Below are 24892 nucleotides of genomic sequence, written 5' to 3' on the forward strand. Positions count from 1 at the left end.
GCTGAAGTGCGACAAAGCGTTTGTGTAGCTAGGTTTCACACCAACTGAGCTTAAGATTATCGTTAAAATTAGTCACTAGGTGTGTCACGACAGCGTACAGCAGTCGTCAGTACACATTGTCACTCACTTTCCGAACCACTTTGTTCTTGCTTAGGTCTGGGCGACAGTTCGCGTTCCTCTTTGACGCGGACCTTTTCGACCGGCTGTCCTTCATCGTCAACAGTGGCACGGGCGCGTTTGCGGTCGCGGTGCCGATGTTTTTCCTTGGTGCCGTCTCGCTCCCTCGATTTGGAGCGCGAACGACGAGACTTCTTCTTGTCCTTGCTCTTTTCCTTGTCCCTATCCCGCTCACGATCCTTGTCCTTGTGTTTTTTAGACGATCCCATCACTCTTTTTTGTTGTTTCTCACGGGTAATTCGCGCAGCTGACCACCTCGGTGCTGTGGGCTTCAAAACAACGCTGTCGCTACGTTGGCAGCCATTTTTGCCTTTCGTGATGCACTAGCCATAGCGTTTTCGGTGTTTCCTATCGGTTGACATTTTCTTGGGACATGTTACTACCATAAACAACGAATGCTTCCGGTGTTTCCAGTTGTTTGGAATTTTTTTTACATGTTACTACGATATAGAAACACATTCAACAAGAGCGGACACAAGCAGCCGAATTCTTTCGGGTTCGGGCGCGCGCGCTTTGAACGCTAGCTAGTACGTGTTACGCCGGTTGCAGTCACCGGCTTTTCCTGCTGTTAACCCCAACATCTAGTAGCGATGGTTAACCCTATGCACTAGGGGGGGTGCAAGCTGCATTCTGTAGAATCTGAGAATATACGACTGCTCTTCGCCAGCAATTAACGCAGCTGTCCCACAGCCTTTGTCCAACAGTGCCATTCCAGAAAACAGATGCTAGATAAACTTTCAATTGAATATTTATTTCACTCTATAAAATACAAGAGCACCGACACTGTACACTGTCGCCATTTGGCGCATACATAAAACATCAGGCGACGAGTGCAATACAGAAAATTGCAGAGAAAACACAGTAATCTTTATTTCACATCATAAATGTACAAAACAGATTCGCGACCCATTTTAAGCACTGCAAGCAAACTGAAAGACATTGCCAAATAACCCCTTTAGGCAATCGACACAATACGTGACCTGGTAGGAATGAATCACACATTTCAGTTTAAAAACAAAAAAATAAAACAGACTAGAGTTTATGCTCAAGCAAAATAAATTTAGGCAAGTAGATTTGTGCCACTTTCTGCATAAATAACGAATATTCTTGTCTTAAAAGATTTGACGTTTCAGAGCCGCTACTGGTCCCTCATTAACTAACAACTCGAGAGGTCTACGCACTCTTTGCACTTAAATCCGCACCCCCGGCCCCTCCCTCAACGTCCATTCTGCAAGATTCCCTGGTACCACGTGGCTTCCAGAAAGTACTACACAATTCGCGCCATACATACAATCATGTTACAAAACAATCGCAAACCATGATAAAACAAGCACGAATGAGAACAAACCAACCAAGCACGAACAACAGATGACGTAAGATCAACGGTTGGGCAGGTCCACATGACACGTTTCCCACGTGCACATCACTCAGGGGCCCGCTGTCATTGGTCTCCGCTGTTCGCGGCTTGCATCTTTCATATCCCACTCAGCGTTCGCTCTTTCAACTTTTACTGCGCTCGTTCTGTTACGCCGACGACACTCGTTGCAGGAATGGGCGCCCGAGAGCTGCACTATAAACAAACGAAGTTTTCAACCTGCAAGCAGTTGTTTTGTTCAAAATGAATAGCATGTTGAAAAGACTATGTTGCCACCCTTCCCCAGATGTGCAGTTGCACCTCCAGAGGGAACCACAATTAAGACAGGCTAACATTACCGTATCCAGCAATACATTTTCGCAAGCTTCTTGACTCGCATCATAAGACAAGTTTTTTTTAACAAACATGAGGGTGTGCACTCGATGGCACTCATTTCGTGCTTGAGTGCTCGCTGAAATACTCAATAATTTTAGTCATATTGTGAGAAGCAAACAATCAAAGATCACATACACGTGACGCCTGCGACAAAAAAGGATGTTTGACATCTGCCGTCAAGGGCGCGAGGTGTGGTGCTGGCTAACACTCCCAGGCTTAGTTCTCGTAGATAAACATAAATAGCCCTGAAAGCGGATGGAAAAACAGCACCGTGGTAGTTCAACTGATATGAGCATCACACGCGTAATGCGAAGACATGGGTTCATGCCCAACTTGGTGCTATTTGTTTTTCATCCATTTGCATTTCCATTAATTCATTTTTTAATTCAATTAATAAGTACATGTAATTTACCCTATGCTGCCCTTGGTGTCTGTTTGTTGGCTTCTCATGATATGAATAATAAAAATCAGGCCCTTTCCTCTCGTTATAATCTACAATTTTAATAATCATGCCTGTGTCATTCTACAGTCAGCAAACCCCATATGCTGTGTAGGCATAGAAACAAGAAGTGCCAAAAACTAGTAAGCTCGTGGTCCATGAAAGTTCAAATCCAAAGCAATTGTCTTGACCCGAACAGGGAACCGCTTGCCTTTGTCCTTCTGTTGAAGCTGCATGTGTGCACATAGAAGTTTAAAAACCTCCTTTGTCACACGCGAATGGATAAGGCTTAGTGTCTTTAAAGTTGACAGCGGTAGCTTGTGCTGCTGCTTCCATAACCGTGTGATGGTCCGCCGGTAGGTTGCCACCTTGGACTGGAATCGGTAGGTCTTCCTAAATTTTTTTGAAGAAAATTTCCTTGCTGCACCATTGCAAGCACCTGCAACCGACAAAAAATATAGTACATGTATTAATAAAGGTAAGTGTACAACAAGTCCTTGATACAACACTAATTTACTGATTACCTCATACTCGACAGTGCATTATGAGACTGCAAAACGTGCAAAGCAAAAAATTAAGATATTTTTAAACAAATATAATCATCATGATTCACAAATAGTATTCGTAAGCAGAGCCGTCATGACCCCAATTAGAACTGGACGAAAATTTCTTCGTCTCAAAGCCACATGCACTAGCTCACGAAGGTGCCCAATAATATAGTAAGAAAATCAAAGAATACGAAGTTGTACTGTTTTCCAAACTTTTCATTATTACAATGAGCCAAATAACAGCCACTATCTCAAAGAAAACGTACAGATCTATTCACAAGCTTTGCCTGAACCAACCACTTACCAGGAAAGTCTCCTTCTGAGCTTGCAGCTGTGCGAATACAGGTGCTGGTGCTTGCGAACATCTTGGACATGGCATCTGCACAAACAAGCAGAAGTACAAAATAATTTTAGCCTGCTGGCAGAGAAGTACAACATCATACAGGTAACATACTGCAGTGGAAACACTTTATGCAACAGCTTACACATCACATGCATTCCACGAGCTACAATGCCAACGAGAACATGTCTGGCACAATTTTGCGGTACTACTTCATTCACCCAGTCCCAATACAGGTGCACGGCAGTACAAAGCAATGGTAGCTAGCATGTTGACGAATAGTTCTTAACTTGCAGAGCAAGACACATAGCCAAATTCAAAGCATCAACAGTTACCACCACTGTGTTCTTCAAGTGAAGCAGAGCTTGCATTGTTTATAGGTTGTAGGCCATATGTTTACAGGAGCTGTTCAACAGAAATAGCACCATGCATTTACAAAGCTCATGCTTCTGCAGAAATGCATCAATTAATTATGTCAGCCTGTGATATAACGAGAAGTAGCAGGAAATAACATGCAGCAGTACCTGTTATCAAGCTTTCGGCACATTTGCCGTGGACAGCTACAGATGGTACAGACAGGTATAGATGTGTTCTCAGCCACACAATGACGCAACATATCGATGCATTCATAGCAAAATATATGACAAACTTTACGCCACAAGAAGGATTGCCCTAAGAACATTTTGTACTTTGCGAATGCGCCAAAATTGCAACGACACGTCCAGTAAGATATAGTGCTGCATAAAGATTGCATCTTGGCCTTGCAGTTACCGCAATGATACTGCCTTTCAAAGGTAATTGTCAACAATAGCAACACTTGATGTGATAGTTACCATGCTCAGCTGCAGTAGAATTGCTGCCGGACATGTCCACTTGGCATCCTGCAGCACCTAGCTCCCTCATGGGGGTGTTGCAGCCAGGCATCTCTTGCAGGCTTCCTGCAAAATTGCCTGTCATTGCCACTTTGTTAAATGAAAGTTAATGCCAACTTACCTTTGGCAACATGGCTTTCCGTCATGAGGGAGCCTTTTTCAGCTGTTTCCTCTAGGACATCCTTGCCACCTTGTTCCTCACTTACAGGATGGCCATAGCCTGCATGGATTTATAAATTTGCGTTTTAGTGAGAGTGCCGCAAGCAAACGCTGGACACTGCAAGCACCTCGCACAGCAGGGTCTTCAGACATAAAGCAGCTGATGTATGTAGCCTCTTCTGGATGATCGTCTGGCACTGTGTATTGAGGTGATGTAACTGTTGAGGCCCCGACAGGTGACACATCAGCAGAATCTGCAATAGTTAAATAAATATAAATGGTGTCCACTTGATGCTGGTTCATGCAGGAATAAATACCACAAAATCTGGTACCACTAACAATGCTATGAAGGGATTGACACACACACACACTCTCACACACGCACGCACACATGCACGCGCACACACATACACACACAACTACAATGAAGTCGCACCATACCAGTGCTGAAACTTCCTGTCACATTGCATACGTGAGTAAACTGTAGGTACGGCCGTTTTTGTGAGCCGCATGCACCCTGGATTCATGAAACCTTGTGCAGTAAAATGGTCACTGCAGATTCTTTGTTAAATGAAAATTAATGCCAACTTACCTTTGGCAACATGGCTTTCCATCATGAGGGAGCCGTTCTCAGATGTTTCCTCTAGGACGTCCTCACCAGCTTGTTCCTCATTTACAGGATCACCATAGCCTGCATAGATTTATAAATTTGCGTTTTAGTGAGAGTGCCGCTAGCAAATGCTGGACACTGCAAGCACCTCGCACAGTAGGGTCTTCAGGCATAAAGCAGCTGATGTATATAGCCTCATTTGGATGGTCGTCTGGCGCTGTGTATTGAGGTGATGTAACTGTGGAGGCCCCTATAGGTGACACATCAGCAGAATCTGCAATAGTTAAATAAATATAAATGGTGTCCACTTGATGCTGGTTCATGCAGGAATAAATACCACAAAACTGGTACCACTAACAATGCTATGAAGGGACTGAGACACACACACACGCACTACAGCAAAGTCGCACCAAGCCAGTGCTGAAACTTCCTGTCACATTGCATATGAACTGAAATCTGAAATCCGATGGTTTCCTGCAAATATGGGACATATGGACATTGCATATGAACTGAAATCTGAAATCGGATGGTTTCCTGCACATATGGGACAAGTGGACGAGACTCGGCCCAACTTTAACGAGGTGACGAACGACCTGGCACGAGAACTTGTTTGCCGTGCCGGTCAGAACCGAACCGACGCCCACTACCATTCCGGGGAGCATAAAGATCACCTACTAATTTACAACGACATCACTAAATATTACTACTTGGGGCGTAGGCAATTCCCACTGCCACACGAAAAATTGAATAGGGCTCAGGCAGTCACGCTACGTTTAATGCAAACCGGGACGTACCCCATTCCGTATTTCATAAATAAAATTCACCCCGAAAGAGAAATTAGTAAAGAATGTAACATATACGATGGCATCATTGACATCAGACACATGCTGGCGGGCTGTCCCGCGACTATCTCCTTTACTGGCACAAGATGATATCAAGCTCTCCATATCAAGATCAACTACAGGCTGTCCAGAGGGTCCACGATGACAGCATAAGGCTCCGCCTGACAGTGTCGACGTGGACGTGGCCCGCCTCGGTCTGAAAAGACCGGGCTTCAGGACACTAATACAGTTTTGTGAATGAATGAATTGCATATTTGAGTAAACTGTAGGTACAGCCGATTTTGTGAGCTGCATGCACCCCGGATTCATGAAATCTTGTGCAGTAAAATGGTCACTGAAGATTCTTTGTTAAATGAAAGTTAATGCCAACTTACCTTCGGCAACATGGCTTTCCATCATGAGGGAGCCATTCTCAGATGTTTCCTCTAGGACGTCCTCACCAGCTTGTTCCTCACTTACAGGATAGCCATAGCCTGCATAGATTTATAAATTTGCGTTTTAGTGAGAGTGCCGCTAGCAAACGCTGGTCACTGCAAGCACCTCGCACAGCAGGGTTTTCAGACATAAAGGAGCTGATATATATAGCCTCTTCCGGATGGTCCTCTGGCACTATGTACCGAGGTGATGTATCTGCGTAGGCCCCAACAGACAACACATCAGCAGAATCTGCAAGAGTTAAATCAAAATGTTGTCTACTTGACGTCGGTTCAGGCAAAAATAAATGCTACCAAACAACAAAACTGGTACTACTAACAATTCTATCAAGGGATAGAGACGCACACGTTACAGCAAAGACGCACCAAGCATCAAGTCGGTGCTGAAACTTACCGTCACATTGCATACCTGGGTAAACTGTAGGTACAGCCGTTTTTCTGAGCCGTGTGCGCCCTGGATTCATGAAATCTTGTGCAGTGAAATGGTCACTGCAGATTTTGTATGAAGTGTACAATAAGCTAACTGGCTTTTCCGCCAGGTCGGCTCTTCGGGAGTACTTCACCCATGCCGTCGACCTGCACACATGTTTTAACACAGCAGGTCATTGTATCAGTCAAACAATAAGCAATAAATATTCGATTGCAACCCAACATGAGTGCATACATGCATGATGCATCAGGAATTTAGGAAGCAGTATGTTCTTCCTTAATAAAAAGAAAAAGTAGCTAGTTCTTAAACTGCCAAACAGCTGTCGCGACCTGCGTAACATCTGGCTCCGAGTGATACAAGCTTAAATTGTGCGAATTTTCAATAAAAAGAAATCCAACAAAAACATGCACCTACGTGTAGCTGGCATGTGAATGGTCAAGCTGCTTATACCACACAAAAATATTGCATTATATTGCTCTGCGATAATGGTCAATTAGCTGTCACCTGGAAATGCTAATTACATTTTCCAACTCCCAAACTGATTTAAGAGTATATATACAGGTAATGCCTCTCATAAGACTGCTCCGGCTTAATAAATGTCATACTATAGCGCGGAAATACTCCACATGAATAGGTATTCCCATTAAAGCAGGAGAAACAGTCCGCTAGAAACAACAATGTAACACAACAAACCTGCTGTCCTGTGGGATGCGAAAGAAGCAGGTTCCAGGCTTCTTTTGCGTTCTTCCGTTGTTTTGGCACCACGGTACACAACAGTAGCTGCCGTACGAACCGCTACAGCTGGTCATCTGTTGAAAAACGTAAATTACAAGCATATGCCATCAGGATATAAACCGCTTGAAGACGCGACAAGTGCGAAAGTGGTGTACGGGCGACAAGGGCAATTAGCTTTAACGAAAAGCTTTAGTTCAAAAAAAAAAGTTACACTAATGCTGGGTGTCGGAGAAAGTGTAACAAACATGTCCCAGTAAGATTAATACACGTACGCGAAACTGCGTCACAACGGCCGAGATGCTTCTCGTTCACAACGCCGGTGCTGCCAGCGTACTCCAAAAAGTAATGAAATTAGTTACAATAACGTGGGGTGGGGAGGGGGGAAGAGGGGGCTCAGAGAAAGCGTCACAAACATGCCCCAGTAAGATCCAGATTCATTACACGCCAAACTTCCCAAACTCCGCCACAGCGGCCGGTGCGGTTGCAACCCCAAATAGTACTGAAATAAGCTACAATATTGTTGGGGGGGGGGGGGGGGTTATAGAAAGAGTCACAAACATGTCACACTGAGCTTCAGTACACGACGATGTTTTTCCTTGCGTCATAGCGACAGGTGCAGCCAGCGTGCCTAAAGCATGAATTGCTTGAAATGCAGCGCAGACTGTCAAACAATATTTCTCACCTTGCCGTGTAGAAGTGCAACAGGTGCGCAAACATACGCTGAGAGCCCGAGCTATACCAAAAAAGGGGGTAAACGGGAGGCCGAACAGCCGAACGCTCATGTGAGCGTAGCAGACGGGCAATCCTCTGAGAGGGGCTCGTTCGTGGGCTGGGCCAACGCTGGGCTCGTTAAAGAACCAGCTTGGCTTGTCGCTAGGCAACGCGTGATGATGATGATGATGACTCGGCGAACGAATTGGGGAGAAAATGCATGACAATGGAGGTGGGTAACTTGTAATCGTCCGTAGCTCTCTTAATATGAGACGTTTCACACAAATTATGGTGCGAATAATTAACTTTAGCTGTACCCGACGCGTCTACAAAATTTGTCCGAACCGTTTCAGGGGCCCTTTAACGGAAAGACCAGTACCGTACTTTTGCTAATACGATATCGTCCGCATAAACATAAATGTGTACTTCCGGAGACAAGGAAATTGAACTTAGCAAACTGTTAAATCATATAGGGGTAATAACGGCACCCTGTGGTACACCTTTTGTCTGCTTGTGTTTAGACGTCGAGATACCGTGTTGATAACAATAAAACTCTGTATCCCTCATAAATTCATAGATCCAAGCGGTTGTATACTTCGGGAAATCCGTGCACCTGAAGCTACTCGAATAGTTAACGCAATATTCTACATAATCGTACGCTTTTGCTACATCTAGCGTCACCAAAGCTGCACACTCTCGTGTGCGACGATTTATTTATTTATTTATTTATTTATTTATTTATTTACTTATTCAGTATCCACAGGCGCCAAAAGGCATTACAGGGGGGGGGGGGGGTACCAAACAGTCATAAACGTTCACAAAATATATATTTTTTGTACCCGACGTGAGAAAAAACAACAAAAGTTCCACAGAAGTTAGAGAATTTTCCGAACACGGTAAGTTATACATGGGCATTTCAACCTAAAGGTAAAAGAAACGGACCAGTTAAGTCATTCAACAGGGCAAAAAATACATCATTTGACACGACGTTGACGACACTGGCAGGTAACCTATTCCATTCTTGTATAGTTTTTGGAAAAAAATGTATTCTTATACAGTTCTGTCTTGCATGGAACTTCTCGTACCTTTAGCGCATGGTCCACGCGTTGTGATTGGTAATGAGGCGGCATTATATATTTTTCCCTTTTTATACCAGTTGTACCGTAGATAATGGAATGGAAAAGCTTCAGTCACAGCCTTCTGCGTCGTACCTCCAAGGTATCCCATTTAAACTCTTACCTAGCACTCGTCACGCTGAAATTAACTTTGTATCGACCTGACACGCGTACACCTGACACTTAGATTCTGTACCCTCTCAAGTTTATCACTGTCACGTGCCGTCGGTGGGACCCACATTACACAGGCGTACTCAAGGACGGACCTTACGTACGCTAAAGCAGCTCTCGTGTAGACGTGCTGAATGCTCTGGAGTTCCTACGAAGAAAACCTAACATTTTCACTGCCTTAGCGGTTACATAGTTAACCTGTTTCTGCCATGATAATTCTGGGGTGTACCAAACACCTAAGTATTTAAACCGTGTTACTTTAGCTATTAAATTGTTATTCAAGGTGTAAGAGAAATTTATAAAGTTCTTCTTTTGAGTGAATGTCATGTTGACTGTTTTGGTTAGGTTTATCTGCATGCGCCACTTAGTGCACCATCCGCGCTAATTAGATTGAGGTCTTCCTGCATCAGTCTCGCATCAACTATGCTGTTAGTCACCCTATATAACACGCACTCATCTGCAAACAGCCTTAGCTGAGATGTAAGTTGTTGTAAGAGGAGTTGTAAGAAGTAAGGCACAAGTTTAATGCGGCTCTCTAAATCTACATGGGCGCACCATATGGAGTGGGCGGGGCGAAATCCAATCTGATAAGGACTGAGAAGTGTATCATGCTACATAAAATTTGTTATAAGGCGGTGAACAAACCTTTCTATTAACAGAAATTGGTCTTATGTACGTGCACTTATACGCTCGTGCACTTAGATTTAGGCTTTAGGGACACCCCAGTGTCAAAATTAGCCAGGAGTCCGCCACTGCGGCGTGTCTCATAATCTGACTGTGGTTTTGGCACGCGCAGCCCCATAATTCAGTTAAACTTTAATGCTTCTGCCGCGATGCGATGTGCCATGTGAGGCAACGAACGTGCTCAACCCTCTCAGAGGTTGGGAACTATGGCGCACAACAACGCCTTGAGTAAAATAAACACATCCTCCTGTGCGTTCTGTGTACTACGCAGAGAAACAGCAGTGGTGCACGCACGGTTTAACACCAACTCACCACTCTCGTGTCGGACTAAAAGTTGGAAGAAATTAAGCATGCGCCGTCGACATCACCGCTAATTATCGTCAGTCAACGCGAAATGCACAGAAAGCTTCGCTTACATCGATTCCCACAATGCATGCGTGGGATCCGCATAATTTTAAGTTTCTGTGGAGACGAAATGGCCTTCCTTTCTTTCCCGTAATACATTGCAATCTGGTGTGCAAACACCCATTTGCAATGCAGCGGGGAAGGCAAATTTGCACGGCAGCTCCATTTCTGTGTAGACAGCCGATCTTTTTTCGCTACTGGGATCTCGATGAAGGCTTTTCTGCATTCCGCCACCATCGTGACTCGACCGAAATCAATCCCCCGACTTGTTGCGCAGCCGCTGATCCATGCTTTAGCGATCGTCGATGGTCAACGTCTAAGCTAACACGCCACAAATAATGTTAAAGTGATAATCCGTATTATACACTGCGCTTGAATTACAACATCCTTCCGCCATTACATTTCTGTGCAATAAGATAAATTAGATAGCGCCATAAAAAAAATATGTCCACTTAGCTTTTCTGGCTGTATATTATGTTAATAGGTGTACATTATTTAGGACAACAGAAAGAATAAACTAGAACACTAGAATAATTAATTAACCTAATGAAACAATTTTCGGGAACAGTCTAGGGTTACACCATTTTATTTATTTATTTACTTATTTATTTATATTGAGCGGGCGGGAAATTTGATCACTGGTTCCAGAACCATTTCACCAAGGAACTTGGTTTCTGCACATAGCGGCAAGTTCAAAATGTTCTACAACGTGAAACTTCTAGTCACGTATATTAGCTGAATAAAAAGATTTCCCGAATGACTGTAGGTCTGGAAACCTAGCCCCCGGTCTGGTATTGTCAGGTCTTCATCCCTATATATTCATGAGTGAGGTGACCAGTGTGTCAGACCGCCTGCCATTGCGTTTACAAAAAAAAAAAAAAAAAAAAAAAAACTTTACATCTAGGGTGTTCTTGCGGTTAAATTTGTTGCTGTCTGTTTCATCATGGAGGCGAACAGTTAAATTCTAGGGGTTTTACGTGCCAAAACCACCATCTGATAATGAGGCACACCACAGCGAGGGATTCGTGGTTAATTTTGACCGCCTGAGGTTTTTAACGTGCGCCTAAATCTAAAAGCGCGCGTTCTTGCATTTCGACGAAGGCGAAATGCGGTCGAACCCGCGTCCTCTATATCGTCAGCATTGCAACGCTCGTGCGATGCTCGTGCACAGTGCCGGCACGTGCCGCATGCATCCTCTTTATATTGCGTACGTCACTTTGCGCCGAAATTATCTATTCAGCAAGAGCGCTGTGTCCTTTTAACCTTGCCTGTCCGAGCGTATAGTGTCCTCGTGTTCTGAGCATTTTTCAAAATTAATCTCCTTCTACTTGCCCAGCTTGCAATAGTTATTTACAATCGTTGTGATGCGTGCAAATAATTAAAGAAAAGCGCATGACAAGGTGATTATTTAGGAGTTACTCCAGCTAAAGACTTCGCGAAAGAGCCTTGTGATGTGTCTCAGTTAACGTTAGCCAAAAAAATATTCCGGAAAATCACCGCGCGAAACACGGTTATACGACTTGCGATGTTACATTTCGGAGGTCTGACGACCGAACACAGGAGCTTTAAGATCGTATCTTGCATCACGTTCTTTAAGTCCTTCTTTTTTTTTTCCAACAACTTTTGCAACAACAACAGCTTTTCCAACAGCTTTTCCAACAGCAGACCACTGAGCTGTGAAAAAACTTGTGTAGGTCAAACGGGACAGTGTCTCAATGAAAGAGCTCGTCAGCACAAAAGTAACCTAAAGAATGGCTATGGGAGTCATTTAGCAGGACAGTGTAATAAGCGTCCCTGCACTCCCATATATGAAAAAAAAAAAATTCACAGTGAAATGAAAAGGTAATAATAAAAGGGAAATAATAAAGGCTTACTACATTAGAAAGGAAGAAGATATATGCGTAAGCGCTCCCTATTTTGCCTTGCCGGAAAAAGGAATAGCTTTTTTTGCATGAAAGATTATGATGTTGCTGATTGCAGATGTGTTTGCGACTGGTGTACGCATGCCTATGCTGAAAAAAAGTATAAAGTGGCTGGAGAATTTCAAATAAACTTCCAATTGGCAGTCAGTGCTTGTCTGTGGTATTTGTTTCCTCGGGTCCTTGTTTTATTCGCGCTGTTCAACCTCACTTCTATAGGAAACCCGCACGGATTTCTCAGAAACAAAGCCCCCCTTCGTAGTTTTTTTTTAAACATTCTTTACGCAGTTCTTAAAAAATTTTCGTTTCATGAATCTTTATCTATATGTCATTTTATTTTTTTTTCATCCGCCAATGCTACGTTTTCTTTGTTCTCCACATTTCTTTTTATTGATGAGTACTATTATCTTTGTCTAGTAAGGTGTGCATGACAGGTGTGGGTGCACCACTGGAATCTTAAACGCGCGGCTGTTACAGCCCAAGTCTGCTTCGAACTTCATGTTTGGAGAGGGTGCCCACGAATGCCGTCCAAGGTGCATTGCTCGAGCGATCAGACGCAGCCGCCCTCACAACTATAAAGAGTGCTACGAAAGGTGGCTTGGGCAGCATATATGGTAACTCTGGTCACACCCGTGTCCTCTGCAAAGTACACGGGTTTTAACAGGAAACCCGTCAACAAACTGCACTCCTGCCTCCAAACGGTCAGTGGGAAAACAGGCAGAAATCTCTTTCTTGCACACAATCTTGAGCGTTCTACTCCGGAAATTGAAGACATCCTGTCCAGCACGATATCTCGGCGCCCAAACCCGGCACGTGTTCTTCAAAACAGCTTCAGCGATTATAGCGTGCAGATGGACACAATTTTGGGCGTTCTAGTCCGGAAATTGACGACCTCCTGTCCAGCGCACGATCTCAGCGCCCTAACCCAGCACGTGTTCTTCAAAACAGCTTGAGCGATTAGTGTGTGCAGATCGTGACATTTCCATTTCGTTTTCGAAGGATAAAGAGATGATGATGGTCAATAAGATGACAGTTTAGGCTGGTTGGTGACGCACTACAAGCCTAGCGCGTTGCCGACACAAAAGAAGTGACAGGTTACATTTGGCGCAAGGCGCCAAGGATGTCCTGTCACTGTCTCAAGTTTGCGTTAGTGTACCGAGATGATTTACCAACAAGCCCAAGCTGCGCTTGTGACCTTCTTTTATTGTTCTTGTGCTTAACGCACTATGTCTATTACTCGAGATGATGAATACTTTTCTTCATTATTGTTGTATCTAAAGACTTAGCAATAATTTTTTTAAGTGCCTGTGGGTGGTATTTATGCGCATGCGCTTTTAACATCGCAGCAGCCCAATTCAATTATGGCGTTTTACGTGCCAAAACCACTTTCTGATTATGAGGCACGCCGTAGTGGAGGACTCCGGAAATTTTGACCACCTGGGGTTCTTTAACGTGCACCTAAATCTAAGTACACGGGTGTTTTCGCATTTCGCCCCCATCGAAATGCGGCCGCCGTGGCCGGGATTCGATCCCGCGACCTCGTGCTCAGCAGCCCAACACCATAGCCATTGAGCAACCACGGCGGGGCAGCAGCCCATGCAATAACACACAACTTCAAATGCTTGTTCCGTGCAAAGTGGCTGTCCCTGTCGAAAATTATGCGGCAAAATGTCGCTCAGCGCGGCGAAAAAAAAAATTATAGGGTTTTACGCGCCCAGACCACGAGGCATGCCGTAGTGGGGTATGTACTCCGGAAATTTGAACCACCTGGGCTGCTTTAGCACGGATGTTTTCGCATTTCCCCCCATCGGAATGCGGCCGCCGTGGCCGGTGATACGATTCCGCGATCTCGTGCTTTTTGCAGCCCATGGCCACTAATCGACCGTGGCGGGTTGTCAGCGCGACAGACGTGCGCGGCAGACACGTGGCAGGAGCGTGGCGGAGGAAAGGAGACACGAGAATCTCGTTTGACCTTTGCACCGCGTCGAATGTGCACAATACCCTCTGGAGCTCCCTGGGCGTCCCCGCATTAGCCTCTCGACAGCTGTAATTATCCGTGACCCACTCAAAAGCATTGCAACGCTTGACTTTCTACGAACGTGCAGGTCTAGAGGGGTGCTAGCAGGTGCTAGAAGCTAGGTATCGAATGGTTGGGAGGAGGGCGGAGAGGGAATAACAGCCTTGCCACTCTTTGCCCGCAGTTACCATACAAGGGTGGAGGGGGGAGGGATAAAGAAAAGGCGAGTACAGGGGTGGAGGGGGAGGGGATAAAGAAAAGGCGAGATGAGATGCCAAGGAAACCCTACTACTATACACCACAGCGGTTAAGGGGAAACCGGATATACGCTGCGCCGTGCTCCCACATGGGCTGCAGAATTAAGCGTACTTGCCCGCTCCCAAACCACGAACAATGAGAGGAAACTGGATAAGCTTATGTCCAAGGTTCGGTGCAATACGTTCCTGCTATTTCTGAAAAACAAGCCCCATGCAAATGTGTCAAGCGGACAACTGATGCAGGGCGTGCAGCAGCAGAATCGCGTTAATTAAAGCGAATCGCAGGGGTCTAGGCGACACGAAGGAAGCGGTCGCGTGTCAAATCAAAACTTCTGTGCCCTCATGGTATAGCTTTGCGGCTATGCCATTGCTCGAGGTCATGGATGTGAGCCCGATCGCGGCAGCCGCATTTCGGCGGAGGGGAAATAAAAAAACGCTCATGCACTTTTAGATTTAGGAGAGAACACCATGGTATCAAAATTAACCCGGAGTCCACCACTACGGCGTGCCTCATAATTCGATTGTGGTTTTGGCAAGCGCAGCCCCATAATTCAATTAATCTTTAATACTTCTGCCAGGATGCAATGTGTCATGTGAGGCAGTGACAATGCTCAACCCTCTCAGAAACCGCCATGGTTGCTCAGTGGCTACGGTGTTGGGCTGCTGAGCACGAGGTCGCGAGATCGAATCCCGGCCACGGCGGCCGCATTTCGATGGGGGCTAAATGCGAAAACACCCGTGTACTTAGATTTAGGTGCACGTTAAAGAACCCCAAGTGGTGCAAATTTCCGGAGTCTCCACTGCGTGCCTCATAATCAGAAAGTGGTTTTGGCAGGTAAAACCCCATAATTTAATTTTTAACCCTCTCAGAGGATATTAAATATGGCGCACAACAATGCCTCTTCTGTGTACTAGCAGAAAAACAGCAGTGGTGCACACAAGGTAACGTTTAACATCAAGTCACCATTCTCGTGTTGAACTGAACGTTGAAGAAACTAAACTTTCGCCGTCAATATGGCCGCTAATTATCGTCCATCAAAGCAAACAAGACAGAAAGGTCCGCTTACATAGATTCCCACACTGCATTGAATCTGTGTAGTTTTGTCACCAATCACTTGTTGCTTGAACACGCTACTCGCAGTTGTGTTTTTTTTTATATCTCCAAGCTCATAGGACAACGGTAGGACAACGCAGCGCTGGCTTGCATTGCCTATCTTGCTTGTAAGCCTGTGCACCGTGACATATGTGAGTCATCGACCAGGCGAAGTAAAAAAAAAAAACAACTTTCTGACATCGCACGACCTAGTGACGGCGGCCGCACATCCACAACATGGGTCTCACAAAGATATATGCCGACCAGGTCACGTTGCTGAATGATAAACACGCGGCGATGCTAGCTGTAATATGCAAGATGCGCTGTAGCTAAATTCAATATTAAATTGCAAGGCTTTTAGCGGGACTCGGGCCTGCATTTGATCCTTCGCCCTTTGCTTAGCAGAGCTACGTCATATAGCCGATAAGCCTACCACGGTAAGTGGCGGACTAAGGTGTCCGGGGATTCAAATTAATTAGGAACATCTTGCGTTCTTTAAGTGAACCATGGCTTTGTAATCGAGAGATTGTGATCATCATCGATTGGAATGCGGTCGCCGCAGCTAACTGCCATGTCCGTGTATCTGTGCTCGGCCGTCTGCCGTCGATCGAGATAGTCCGTGGACTTCTCCAAATACCTCCACAAACAATTTTCATTATTTCCGCTAAAATATCTGAACGCAGTGCCAGAAGCCACGCTGATGCCACGTGTCAAGCTCGACACCGGCAAAGGTCAAGGAGAGCGGTTACGTTGCATGGCGGAAGTGCAACAAGCGTTTGACTGACGTCAGGTCGCAAACACATCGCCAGACACACAGCAGCAACAGCACAACAAATACAAATTTTTTTTCGACTGCAATATATATATATATATATATATATATATATATATATATATATATATATATACTAAAACAAAAATAAGATAAGCAACGCCTACGGGAACTGAGAGGGAAAAGAAGCTTTCGACCAGCTGGTTCAGTAACCAGGCGCGCAAATCAGCCTCTTTTTTTTTTCATGTTTTGTTCAGCCTGAAAACGACGTCCTCTCCACGCTCAGATTATCGCGTGCACCCCAGGCAGGTTTCCCCCTAGTTCGCCTCCTTTGTAGAAAGATAAAACCCGCATTCCCCAACTCGACTCCCTCGCCGCCCCACCCCCCCCCCCCCCCGCTCAACTCCTCCCCTCCAAGAGAGTACCCCTCCGTGGAACGCCATTGGCTATCTGCCCTTGGCCCTCTCGCTCCTCCTCTCCACTTCCCAGCAGGCCCCACGCGACGTGCAGGCCCTACTGCTCGTCACGCGAAAGCGGGGACACTTGGCTCGTGTCTGTCGTCGTGGCCAGAAGTTCATCGCAAGTGCTACTGTTCGGGTAAGTTTGAAGACCTCGTGGTTAAACTTTTCGAAGTGTGCCTTTGTATTGACTTGAAACTTGAGTAAGAGGGTAGACTGGGTTGTACAGAGAACGCAAACATGTTCAAACTTGTGTAAAATGCGAATGCGTTCAGTGTTCAAGCCACGTGGAATGTGCTGTCGCCATGGTAGTTTTGAAGAAACGGCGTACCTTGGTGCATTGATTTAAGTTTGCTGTGCGTACATTTATACAACCGAATAAGCCACGTTGGATTCACCGTGACAAAAACGCAAACGTGAGATCTGAACCTTGCTGCCACGTTTCTTGAAACTGGCTCGGCTGCTCAACTCGATCTTGTCTCGTTCCGCATCAGCGTCTTCATCAGGTTGTGACGAAAAAGTGCAGGAGGGCTAAAAGATTACTCGTCGCTGCTGGAGACGCTACCCTTCCATACCTGAAAAACATTTACAAATATTTTAACTCAAAGGGGCCACAATGTGAGGGGGCTTTGGCCAAGTTGTCTTCCCTAAAAGGCTTCCTTTTGTGCAAAGGCAATTTCCATAGATGTGTTTCTTTATTCAAAAGAACATCGCAATACTGGTTTTTAAAACCGCTTCCGCTGAGGTCCCTCCTATGCATCCTGCTGGTTAATATATATATATATATATATATATATATATATATTTGCTCTGTACTAAAAATTGCCAGGAGACATTTTTTCCTGCGCTTTTAACACAAGCCATCGTTTACAAAGCCCATCAAATAACCACGTGGCGATCACGTGTAAGTGTTAGGCTTATCGTCATCGCACGTGTCTTTTAACACAGTACAGGTATAACGCAGGAACACTGGATAAACAGCGTCGACACCTACATAGCTAACATTAAACAGCGCTGTGTGCTTCCTGTTCCCACTAACTTTCTCCCCCACCTCCTTTTAAACTGTAGCTACCGACAACCTATTCTCATGCACAACGTGGCATCGTGAAAAAAAGGTTTTCATCTCCTGTGTAACGACGTTCTCCACGTGCAGCGTGGCTGCTGCGCTTGCGCACTAGGTTGCATGTCTTGCAGGGACGCATTCGCGTGTCTTAGCGTGCAAGATCGTTTCTGCAAAGTGCATTGCGTACACTTTGTTTTATGTTAACCCTTGTCAATCAGTCGCGTTATGGAAGCACTCAGTTGTGTATGCAGCATTGACAAAATTAATGCCTCTAGTTCAGCCCGTCAAAAAAAACACTTTTGCACTTATTCAACCAGTTGTATTTTGCTTTTATAATTCTAGCTTCTCCCACAACTTCGCAAAGCATAAAAGTTCGCATCTCTTCACAGATGATATTGTATCGGCGGCAGCCACGGTGTACGAACAGATGCACTGCCTTCCTTCGCACTGTGTTTGCTTACCGTTTTACATCACCGCATCGAAGGCGTTGGTCAAATAATGGGCCTCCACTGGTGCCCTCTGCCGCTGTCAGGAAATAGATGCGCTCACCCGCACTGCTTTGATAGGTTCTTCGGTACGGGTTCCCTCGAGACATACCTCGCGTCCTAATGAAGTTACGCCTGCGTGACATTAATCAGTTCACTGTCTTTCGGGATTTATCGCAGAAGGAAAGCTTTTGTAGCACAGTGCACCTATGAATATTCCCCTAACCACGTTCTCTCTGTCTGCCCATTCTCCGGCAGTTCCCCGAATCCACCACCATGAGGATCGGCGCTCTTCTGCTGGCGCTCGCTGCCGTCCTGGTCACCGCGGAGGCCCACAAATCCAAGTTCCTACCAGCAATGCGGGCGAGCCTCTCGCTGGGCTCCAGCCTGCTGCGTCACGTGGCCGAGATCAAGGACCGGCTGCGCGAGGACATTGAGCGCCAACTGCTACGTCACGTCGAGCCTCATCATCATCCGGGGCTCCACTTCATGTTCGGGCTGCCCAGTTGGAAGAAACCCGCGCTGCAGCAGCTGTGGATGAGTCCTGCGTTCCACAGCTCCTTCAGCTTCCAATCGAGCTCCTCCGGTCCACACATGCTGCCGCTGCCTTTCTTCCCTCGGCCCATGCCCGCCATTGCGATTGCGCCCTGCCGCAACATCAGGACCCGCATCGCGCACTTCGTATTGCCTTGCATCAGGATAACCTCTGGAGAGTTCCAGCGACCGGTCGCTGGCCTTGGAGCTTCTCAGCCCAACAACGTCACACAGGGAACGTCGAACGTCACGGCTGACACCACCAGTGACCTCGCCCCGAGGGTTCCGACGAGCACGGTGACCTACGGCACAGACCCCGTGGAACAGTACGTCACAGGTGTGGTCACCCGAGCCGTTGACGTCACCACAGACGGCGAGACGACGTCCACCCCAACCTACGAGACCACAACCGAAAACGGCGAGACGACGTCCACCCCAACCTACGAGACCACAACCGAGACCGGGGAGGTGACGCCCACTACGACCGAGCTGTCAAGTGACGTCACGGCGACAGACGCAGTCTCATTGGCGCTCGGCACGCGTGCTGACGACGTGACAACTGTCACAGACAGCCCGGACGTCGAAGTCACTAGCGAAGCTGGATATGAAAAGTCTACGGCACAGGAGCCCGCTAATTTGGACAGGAAAGGGAACATGATCTTGGACATGTTCGGTATCCCTACCACAAGCACTAATGGCAATGCTCGGAACACTACGGAACAGCCCACGTCTTCTGCCACCGATGACATGAACTTCAACGAAATCCTGAAAGAAGCCGAGGCCGCCTTTGCGAAGTTGTCCGATCAGTAACTCTACAGCGGACAATGGATCTTACAATGACTTGAGTGACATTTATTTATTTTCCGTTGTAAATATGTGAATAAACTCATTGCAATATCTACAGTAGAATCGTTTCGGAAACGGGATGAGCTGCATGGCGCATCCACGTGATCACTTTTTTGCTTTAGTGGTTTCGTTCACGTCGGGGAAGTCAACCTTGCAGGTGGGAAGCAGCTGGTTGAAGTGTTCGAGAACCGCTTCACGGTCCCGAACTCCAGGTAGGTCGAAGAGCTCTAGATAACGCAACTTCCTGAAAGGAAGAAAAAAAAGCAGACTTCGTATTTCCGAATCAATCGCGTTGGCGAGTGTGCTGTACATGCATTCTTTCGAACGGCGAGTGGGAGACTTGTACGGGAGACACACAAGTGCCTTGTATATTGTACTATGTCCTTTTGTGGGGTACGCTTCCCTTGCGCCGTTCGAATGAACAATTTAGCTATGAAAAAGTCATCTAAAGAAGTACACTCACGACTTCGTAATTACGGCTATCGTAGCAAACAATTAGACTTGTCATCCAACCCGTTGATACATGCACTAGCACGGCTTCCGACATGAAGGAGGCCAATCACGTCACCAAAGTTCTTCAGTAGCTCAAAACGCCATCAAATGACTTCACCGAAAGCGGAGGGGATGGATGGAAGGTAGGAGCGTCCCCTTTGAAACGGGGTGAGGGCAGTTGCAACCATGCTCAGCTTTTTATTTTTTGTTTAAGTGTGTTGTTTGTTGTTAAAATTCGCCATTTTCTTTAAATACGTTTTCCTACACTTTTCGCCTTACGTCACCTCTCTGCTTTTGAGCCACCAATCCTCCAATTGCGTTTTGCTAATTTCCATCCCATATTTATTTACATGACTATCGTTATCTCTGAACCCAAGGGCCTCAGGAAGCGTGAATGTGCCCGCATCGACATCGGGATGGATACCATCACATTTTAGTATGAGGTGTTCTATTGTTTCTACATATTTACCACACACAGTACATGTGTCTTCTTCGTTCAATTTCTTTTTATATCTCCGCGTTCTCAGACATCCTGACCTCCTAGCTTCAAAGAGCAGGGCACTGCCTCTTGAGTTATAAAACGCTTCCTTCCTGATCTGCTGTTTCCAGTATACGGGGAAAAGTACGCCAGTTGCGCCCCCTCTTTTAAAAGCGGGCGCTTTCGGCTGCGCGCGCGGAAATCTAGCAAAACAGCTGAGACCAAGTTTTCTTCGTGAATACATTAGCCGCGTAAAACGTAATGCTCATCTTTATTGCGTGTCCTCTGTACGGGCAGCGAGGATTGTCTTTCATGTCTCGCCGCGAAGAGCTGTAGCAGACGACAAACTGTGCACCGTGTGGCCAGCGCCTGGTATAGCGCACGTCATACACGCTGGTAACGTGGAGATCGGGACTGGGCAGTTCCCGCCACAACGAATTTCACGTTGCGCTTTCACAGTTTTTTGCGACCGCCTCATAATATTTGAAAACGCAACATTAGCTTGCAGTATTTAACCTAATGACGATGGGGGGGTGTCTTGACAGTTAAGCGAGTTGGCAACCAATCATTTTTTGCGGTGATTGTCCTGTGCGGTCTTCCCTCTTTACAAAATTAACTGACAGGCACATTTTCAGGCTCTCTTATCATGCAGTGGTAATTATATACTGAATTACCACTGCGTAAAGTGAGAGCCTGGAAATGTGTCTGCCAGTTAATTTTGTAATTACCAGCCATACAAGTGATTACTAATCACACATGGTGAACCATGATGGATAAAAAAATTTGAATATTTTCCCTAAAATTATATAGAAAATCAAGATTATGCAGTTATAAAAGGATATATATATATATATATATATATATACACGAGGGCAAATCAGAAAGTCCTTGCCCCATTTTTTATTATTCAATATAAGGTACAATTACAAATATATATACTATCTACGTACCTTACACTATTTTTCCATACAGTCCTCACACTGGTTCCGACTTATGCCCCATTGCAGCACTTAATTTGAGATGCCCCTTTGGTAGAATTCGTCCGGCTGACTGGAACCGCTGTCACACTGATGTCTTGGTTTCATCACTGCACGTGAATTGCTGTTCTGTCGGGAACTTCTTTAGCAAACTGAAACTCCTTTCCCCATACGTGGGCTACATTTCCCTGTGGATTTCAATGATTGTTCATCCCTTGCTCCGCGGAAAACAAATCACACTTCATTGCTCGTTCGCCGTGGACGTATGAAGCACAGTTGCCAATTTCAACAACTGACAGCAGCGCGGTGCCACTGAGATACCGACAGATAAGGCTGGGCCGGTCCAAGAGAGGGCCGGTCCAATGAATATGTTGACTTCGCATTTACAGCTATAATTTGGATTAAAAAAATTGGGGCAAAGACTTCCTGATTCACGCTCTTATATAAGGTGTCCCACATAACTTCAGCCAAACATTAAATATATGCAAATGCCAAGTAGCTGGACAGAACCAAGCTAGTGTAGTTTGCTGTTGCTTGGAGATACCATTCTGTCTAGTTACACAATTAGTTTTAATGAATTAAACAACTTCTCAAATATTACAATTGGATCAAAAGTCTCAACGAGAAAGTTGTAGAGCACCATGAAAAACTTCTGATACAGCTTTCTGTTGCTCAATATGTGCTACATAAAAGTGTTTTTGCAAGCATGAAAGAAGCTTGTGCATACTGGTGTGTGTGTGTGTATGACCCTTGTACGGCCAGTGGCATACCAACTCATATATAGATATGTTGGTGTGCCACTGGCCATACAAGGGTAATTGAGAACGTGCCCTAGCTCGGAACAAAAGGAAGGATATTGCAAACTGAAAGGGAAGCATGTGAGGAGACAGGTTTAAGGAGTAGATGATGAGGTGTATGGTCACTCGCACAACCCCAGGGCAGTGCAGATGTGGGATTTGTTCGATGCGCCTGCACCACTGTGAACCAGTTCTCGGCGGTTTACTAGGAGTTCGGAAATTGTGCAGCTCAATTTCTGAGATGCAAGCCCAGAGAGACACTCGAAACGAATGCAAAGGTGGAGACGTGGTCCAGGTGTTATTTTATGCGGGATTAATGTGCACGGCGTGCGCAAGATTTAGAGGTCCTGAAATGCAGTTATGACTGGCTTCTGGGGCATAAATATACACGTCACTTGCGTAGACACATTAGACATGCGTAAGCGAGGTTTTATCGGCACTCGCACTCGTGTGCTGCGCCACTGCTTAGCACCTGTATGCCAACACCAAGTCAGTACCGTCAGTGGAGTGGGTGTAGCAGAATCATGAACCAGCCCTGCATGAACGTCGTGGTCCAGCGGGCGCCATTTCTGCACAGCTGAAACGAACGGCAGGGCGCAGCACCTCGTGAACTGGTTCAGGTGGCTTTCTCGACTGCTACAGTAGATATATATATATATTTTTTGTAGGCCTTCGATGCAGGATGCGAACCATGGTTTCAGTGCCATCGTTTGGCACTTGCGTGCTGTTGGGGAAAACCTTGGTAATGCAGTTCTGTGGTTTCCCGGTCACATTCCTGCAGCTGGCTTCTTGCCGGATATGGTCAACCCGCATGCATGTGCATACAAAAAAAGGGAATGGCACTGCCACACGTGCGAGCTTGAGTCACACCCTCCCACGTGATTGGCCGGTATGCTGCTTTTTGTGCCAAACGAGAGTTTAGAGGGGTGTGTTGGTTGTGAGAGGGAGAGTGGAGATTCAGGCTTGGTTGGAGATCAGACAATGGCTTTTCACACACGTAGCCGTCGAGAAGCGCTGGCTTCAAACCTTGCAACGGAGGGCAAGAGGAAAATGAAATTAACTGTTGTATGGTCTAAGGTCTCACTCATCCAGGAACTTTAGTGCTGAATGGACTCAGTTTTTGGCAGCACTGTTTGTGTACGTGTCAGTGGTGTCTGGTATTGTGAAACCGCCACATCATGTCTTCGGTCTTTTCTGCATTCGAAACCATGTTGCACTTCGCACGTGTTTTGAACAGGCCGCATTACAAGGTAACATGATTAATTATTTGCTGAGCACTCGAGGGACTGCAGCTTTATAGCGTAATTGCTGTGTCGACAGCCATCCACTAAATAAGTGGAGTAGGGACAAACATTTTTGTTAGTACTCCTTCAAAAAAAGAAAAAAAAATGACTTGGGTTCGATTGCATCATGCAACCAAATGACGACAACACTGAAAACTTACGTGAGCTCTGCCAGCGACTTGACTCCGGCGTCTGTCACGTTTCCGCAGCTGATAACGTGCACTTTTTCTAGACTATCCTTGCGTAGTTGCAACATCTGCAATGCCTTATCTCCGAGAAAGTTGCAGCGCGTCAAGTTGATTGATTTCAGAAGAGTCAGCTCTTCTGCAAAAAAGGACAAGAGATGTGCTCCTCAGATGAATACTCGCTCAAGAACGAAACCCACAACACATACTCAAGTAAGGAAAGCCTATCTCCATAATTGACGAGTCAGTCGCATCAATTTCTTCTATCTTGTACGCATTTGAGCTCGTGGACGGCAGTGTGTTGTAGTCGGAGTGAAACTTAATAGATCCGCTCCACCTGACAGCAGCTCCGCATCGTATGAGCCACTCTGCTGCCGCTCTATCCGGCCCGATCTCCTTGATACGGTCTCGGTCATATCTACGGAACGGGAGCGGCATTATTGTGAAAGTCTCGCACCGCCACGGTTCAAGCGTTGATATGAACACAAGTCGCCAAGCTCACCTGTTGAATACAGCATTCAGCCACTGCCAGAAAAATCGTTCTTGGGAATGCGCCGCTTCTCTCGCAAATGATAGTAGTTTCGCGGCCTGTACAACATTTGATAGCGCGGCCATATTTGAAAGCGGCGAGGGCGTCGGTCCTTCGTCGCGCCTGCGCGCAAACGCCGAGCAAATACTGAAACCAACGTCCCGCCAGGTCTCGCGTTCGACTCCTAGCTGTCGGCTGCGGCACAATCTTCTGTTGCTACTGTACAATCACGGCCGGACTGTAGAAGCCTACGCACAGAACACGCTTCTCCAGTCCGGCCGTGGC

General features: G+C 46.1%; 4 protein-coding genes across 13 annotated transcripts in view; 1 reads left to right on the forward strand and 3 right to left on the reverse strand.

Annotated features, from left to right (window-relative positions):
* The window catches only part of LOC135914366 (U4/U6.U5 tri-snRNP-associated protein 1), a 33392-nt gene extending 32884 nt beyond the window's left edge, over positions 1-508 (reverse strand). Inside the window, exon 1 of the mRNA XM_070521681.1 lies at positions 128-508. Within this exon, the coding sequence (XP_070377782.1) occupies positions 128-386 (259 nt within the window). The 5' untranslated portion in view covers positions 387-508. The remainder of the gene's footprint in view (positions 1-127) is intronic.
* Positions 509-909: 401 nt separating this feature from the next.
* Positions 910-8162, reverse strand: LOC135914325 (uncharacterized). 9 transcript variants are annotated; one of them, XM_070521685.1, is made up of 13 exons: positions 8019-8162; positions 7295-7410; positions 6581-6747; positions 6278-6367; positions 6112-6210; positions 5044-5169; positions 4878-4976; positions 4414-4539; positions 4248-4346; positions 4088-4192; positions 3219-3293; positions 2578-2805; positions 910-1747 (listed from the first exon to the last, which is right to left on the reverse strand). In XM_070521685.1, exons 2-13 carry the CDS (start codon positions 7408-7410, stop codon positions 1605-1607), a joined length of 1473 nt encoding a protein of 490 aa, XP_070377786.1. In that variant the 5' UTR covers positions 8019-8162; the 3' UTR covers positions 910-1604. The 9 variants fall into 9 exon arrangements, with proteins under 9 accessions (XP_070377786.1, XP_070377784.1, XP_070377785.1 ...); XM_070521683.1 differs by having other exon boundaries at positions 6278-6403; XM_070521684.1 differs by having other exon boundaries at positions 6566-6747.
* An 85-nt stretch (positions 8163-8247) lies between these two features.
* On the forward strand, positions 8248-19923 carry LOC135914367 (mucin-17-like). 2 transcript variants are annotated; one of them, XM_065447178.2, is made up of 3 exons: positions 8248-8279; positions 16973-17077; positions 18745-19923. In XM_065447178.2, the coding sequence occupies exons 1-3, from the start codon at positions 8268-8270 to the stop codon at positions 19828-19830; spliced, it is 1203 nt and encodes a 400-aa protein (XP_065303250.2). In that variant the 5' UTR covers positions 8248-8267; the 3' UTR covers positions 19831-19923. The 2 variants fall into 2 exon arrangements, with proteins under 2 accessions (XP_065303250.2, XP_070377792.1); XM_070521691.1 differs by having other exon boundaries at positions 8264-8279; positions 16970-17077.
* Positions 19852-24855, reverse strand: LOC135914369 (ATP synthase subunit s, mitochondrial). Its single transcript, XM_065447179.2, has 4 exons — positions 24581-24855; positions 24288-24496; positions 24055-24217; positions 19852-20110 (listed from the first exon to the last, which is right to left on the reverse strand). The coding sequence occupies exons 1-4, from the start codon at positions 24691-24693 to the stop codon at positions 19972-19974; spliced, it is 624 nt and encodes a 207-aa protein (XP_065303251.2). The 5' UTR covers positions 24694-24855; the 3' UTR covers positions 19852-19971.
* Between the last annotated feature and the right edge of the window lie 37 nt (positions 24856-24892).

This window comes from Dermacentor albipictus, chromosome 7 (assembly GCF_038994185.2).
Source record: "Dermacentor albipictus isolate Rhodes 1998 colony chromosome 7, USDA_Dalb.pri_finalv2, whole genome shotgun sequence".
Lineage (NCBI taxonomy): Eukaryota > Metazoa > Arthropoda > Arachnida > Ixodida > Ixodidae > Dermacentor > Dermacentor albipictus.

Excerpts from the sequence above, each read along its gene's own strand:
- LOC135914325 (XM_070521682.1), bottom strand. The coding sequence starts at position 7,410 with ATGACCAGCTGTAGCGGTTCGTACGGCAGCTACTGTTGTGTACCGTGG. Across the intron at positions 5,170-6,111 it reads GGAAAGCCATGTTGCCGAAG|ATTCTGCTGATGTGTCACCT; the intron begins GTAAGTTGGCAT and ends TAACTATTGCAG. Across the intron at positions 2,806-3,218 it reads CTCAGAAGGAGACTTTCCTG|GTGCTTGCAATGGTGCAGCA; the intron begins GTAAGTGGTTGG and ends TGTCGGTTGCAG.
- LOC135914367 (XM_070521691.1), top strand. Across the intron at positions 17,078-18,744 it reads TCGCAAGTGCTACTGTTCGG|TTCCCCGAATCCACCACCAT; the intron begins GTAAGTTTGAAG and ends ATTCTCCGGCAG.
- LOC135914369 (XM_065447179.2), bottom strand. The coding sequence starts at position 24,693 with ATGGCCGCGCTATCAAATGTTGTACAGGCCGCGAAACTACTATCATTT. Across the intron at positions 24,218-24,287 it reads GATAGGCTTTCCTTACTTGA|AAGAGCTGACTCTTCTGAAA; the intron begins GTATGTGTTGTG and ends CCTTTTTTGCAG. Across the intron at positions 20,111-24,054 it reads AAGTCGCTGGCAGAGCTCAC|GAAGTTGCGTTATCTAGAGC; the intron begins GTAAGTTTTCAG and ends TCTTCCTTTCAG.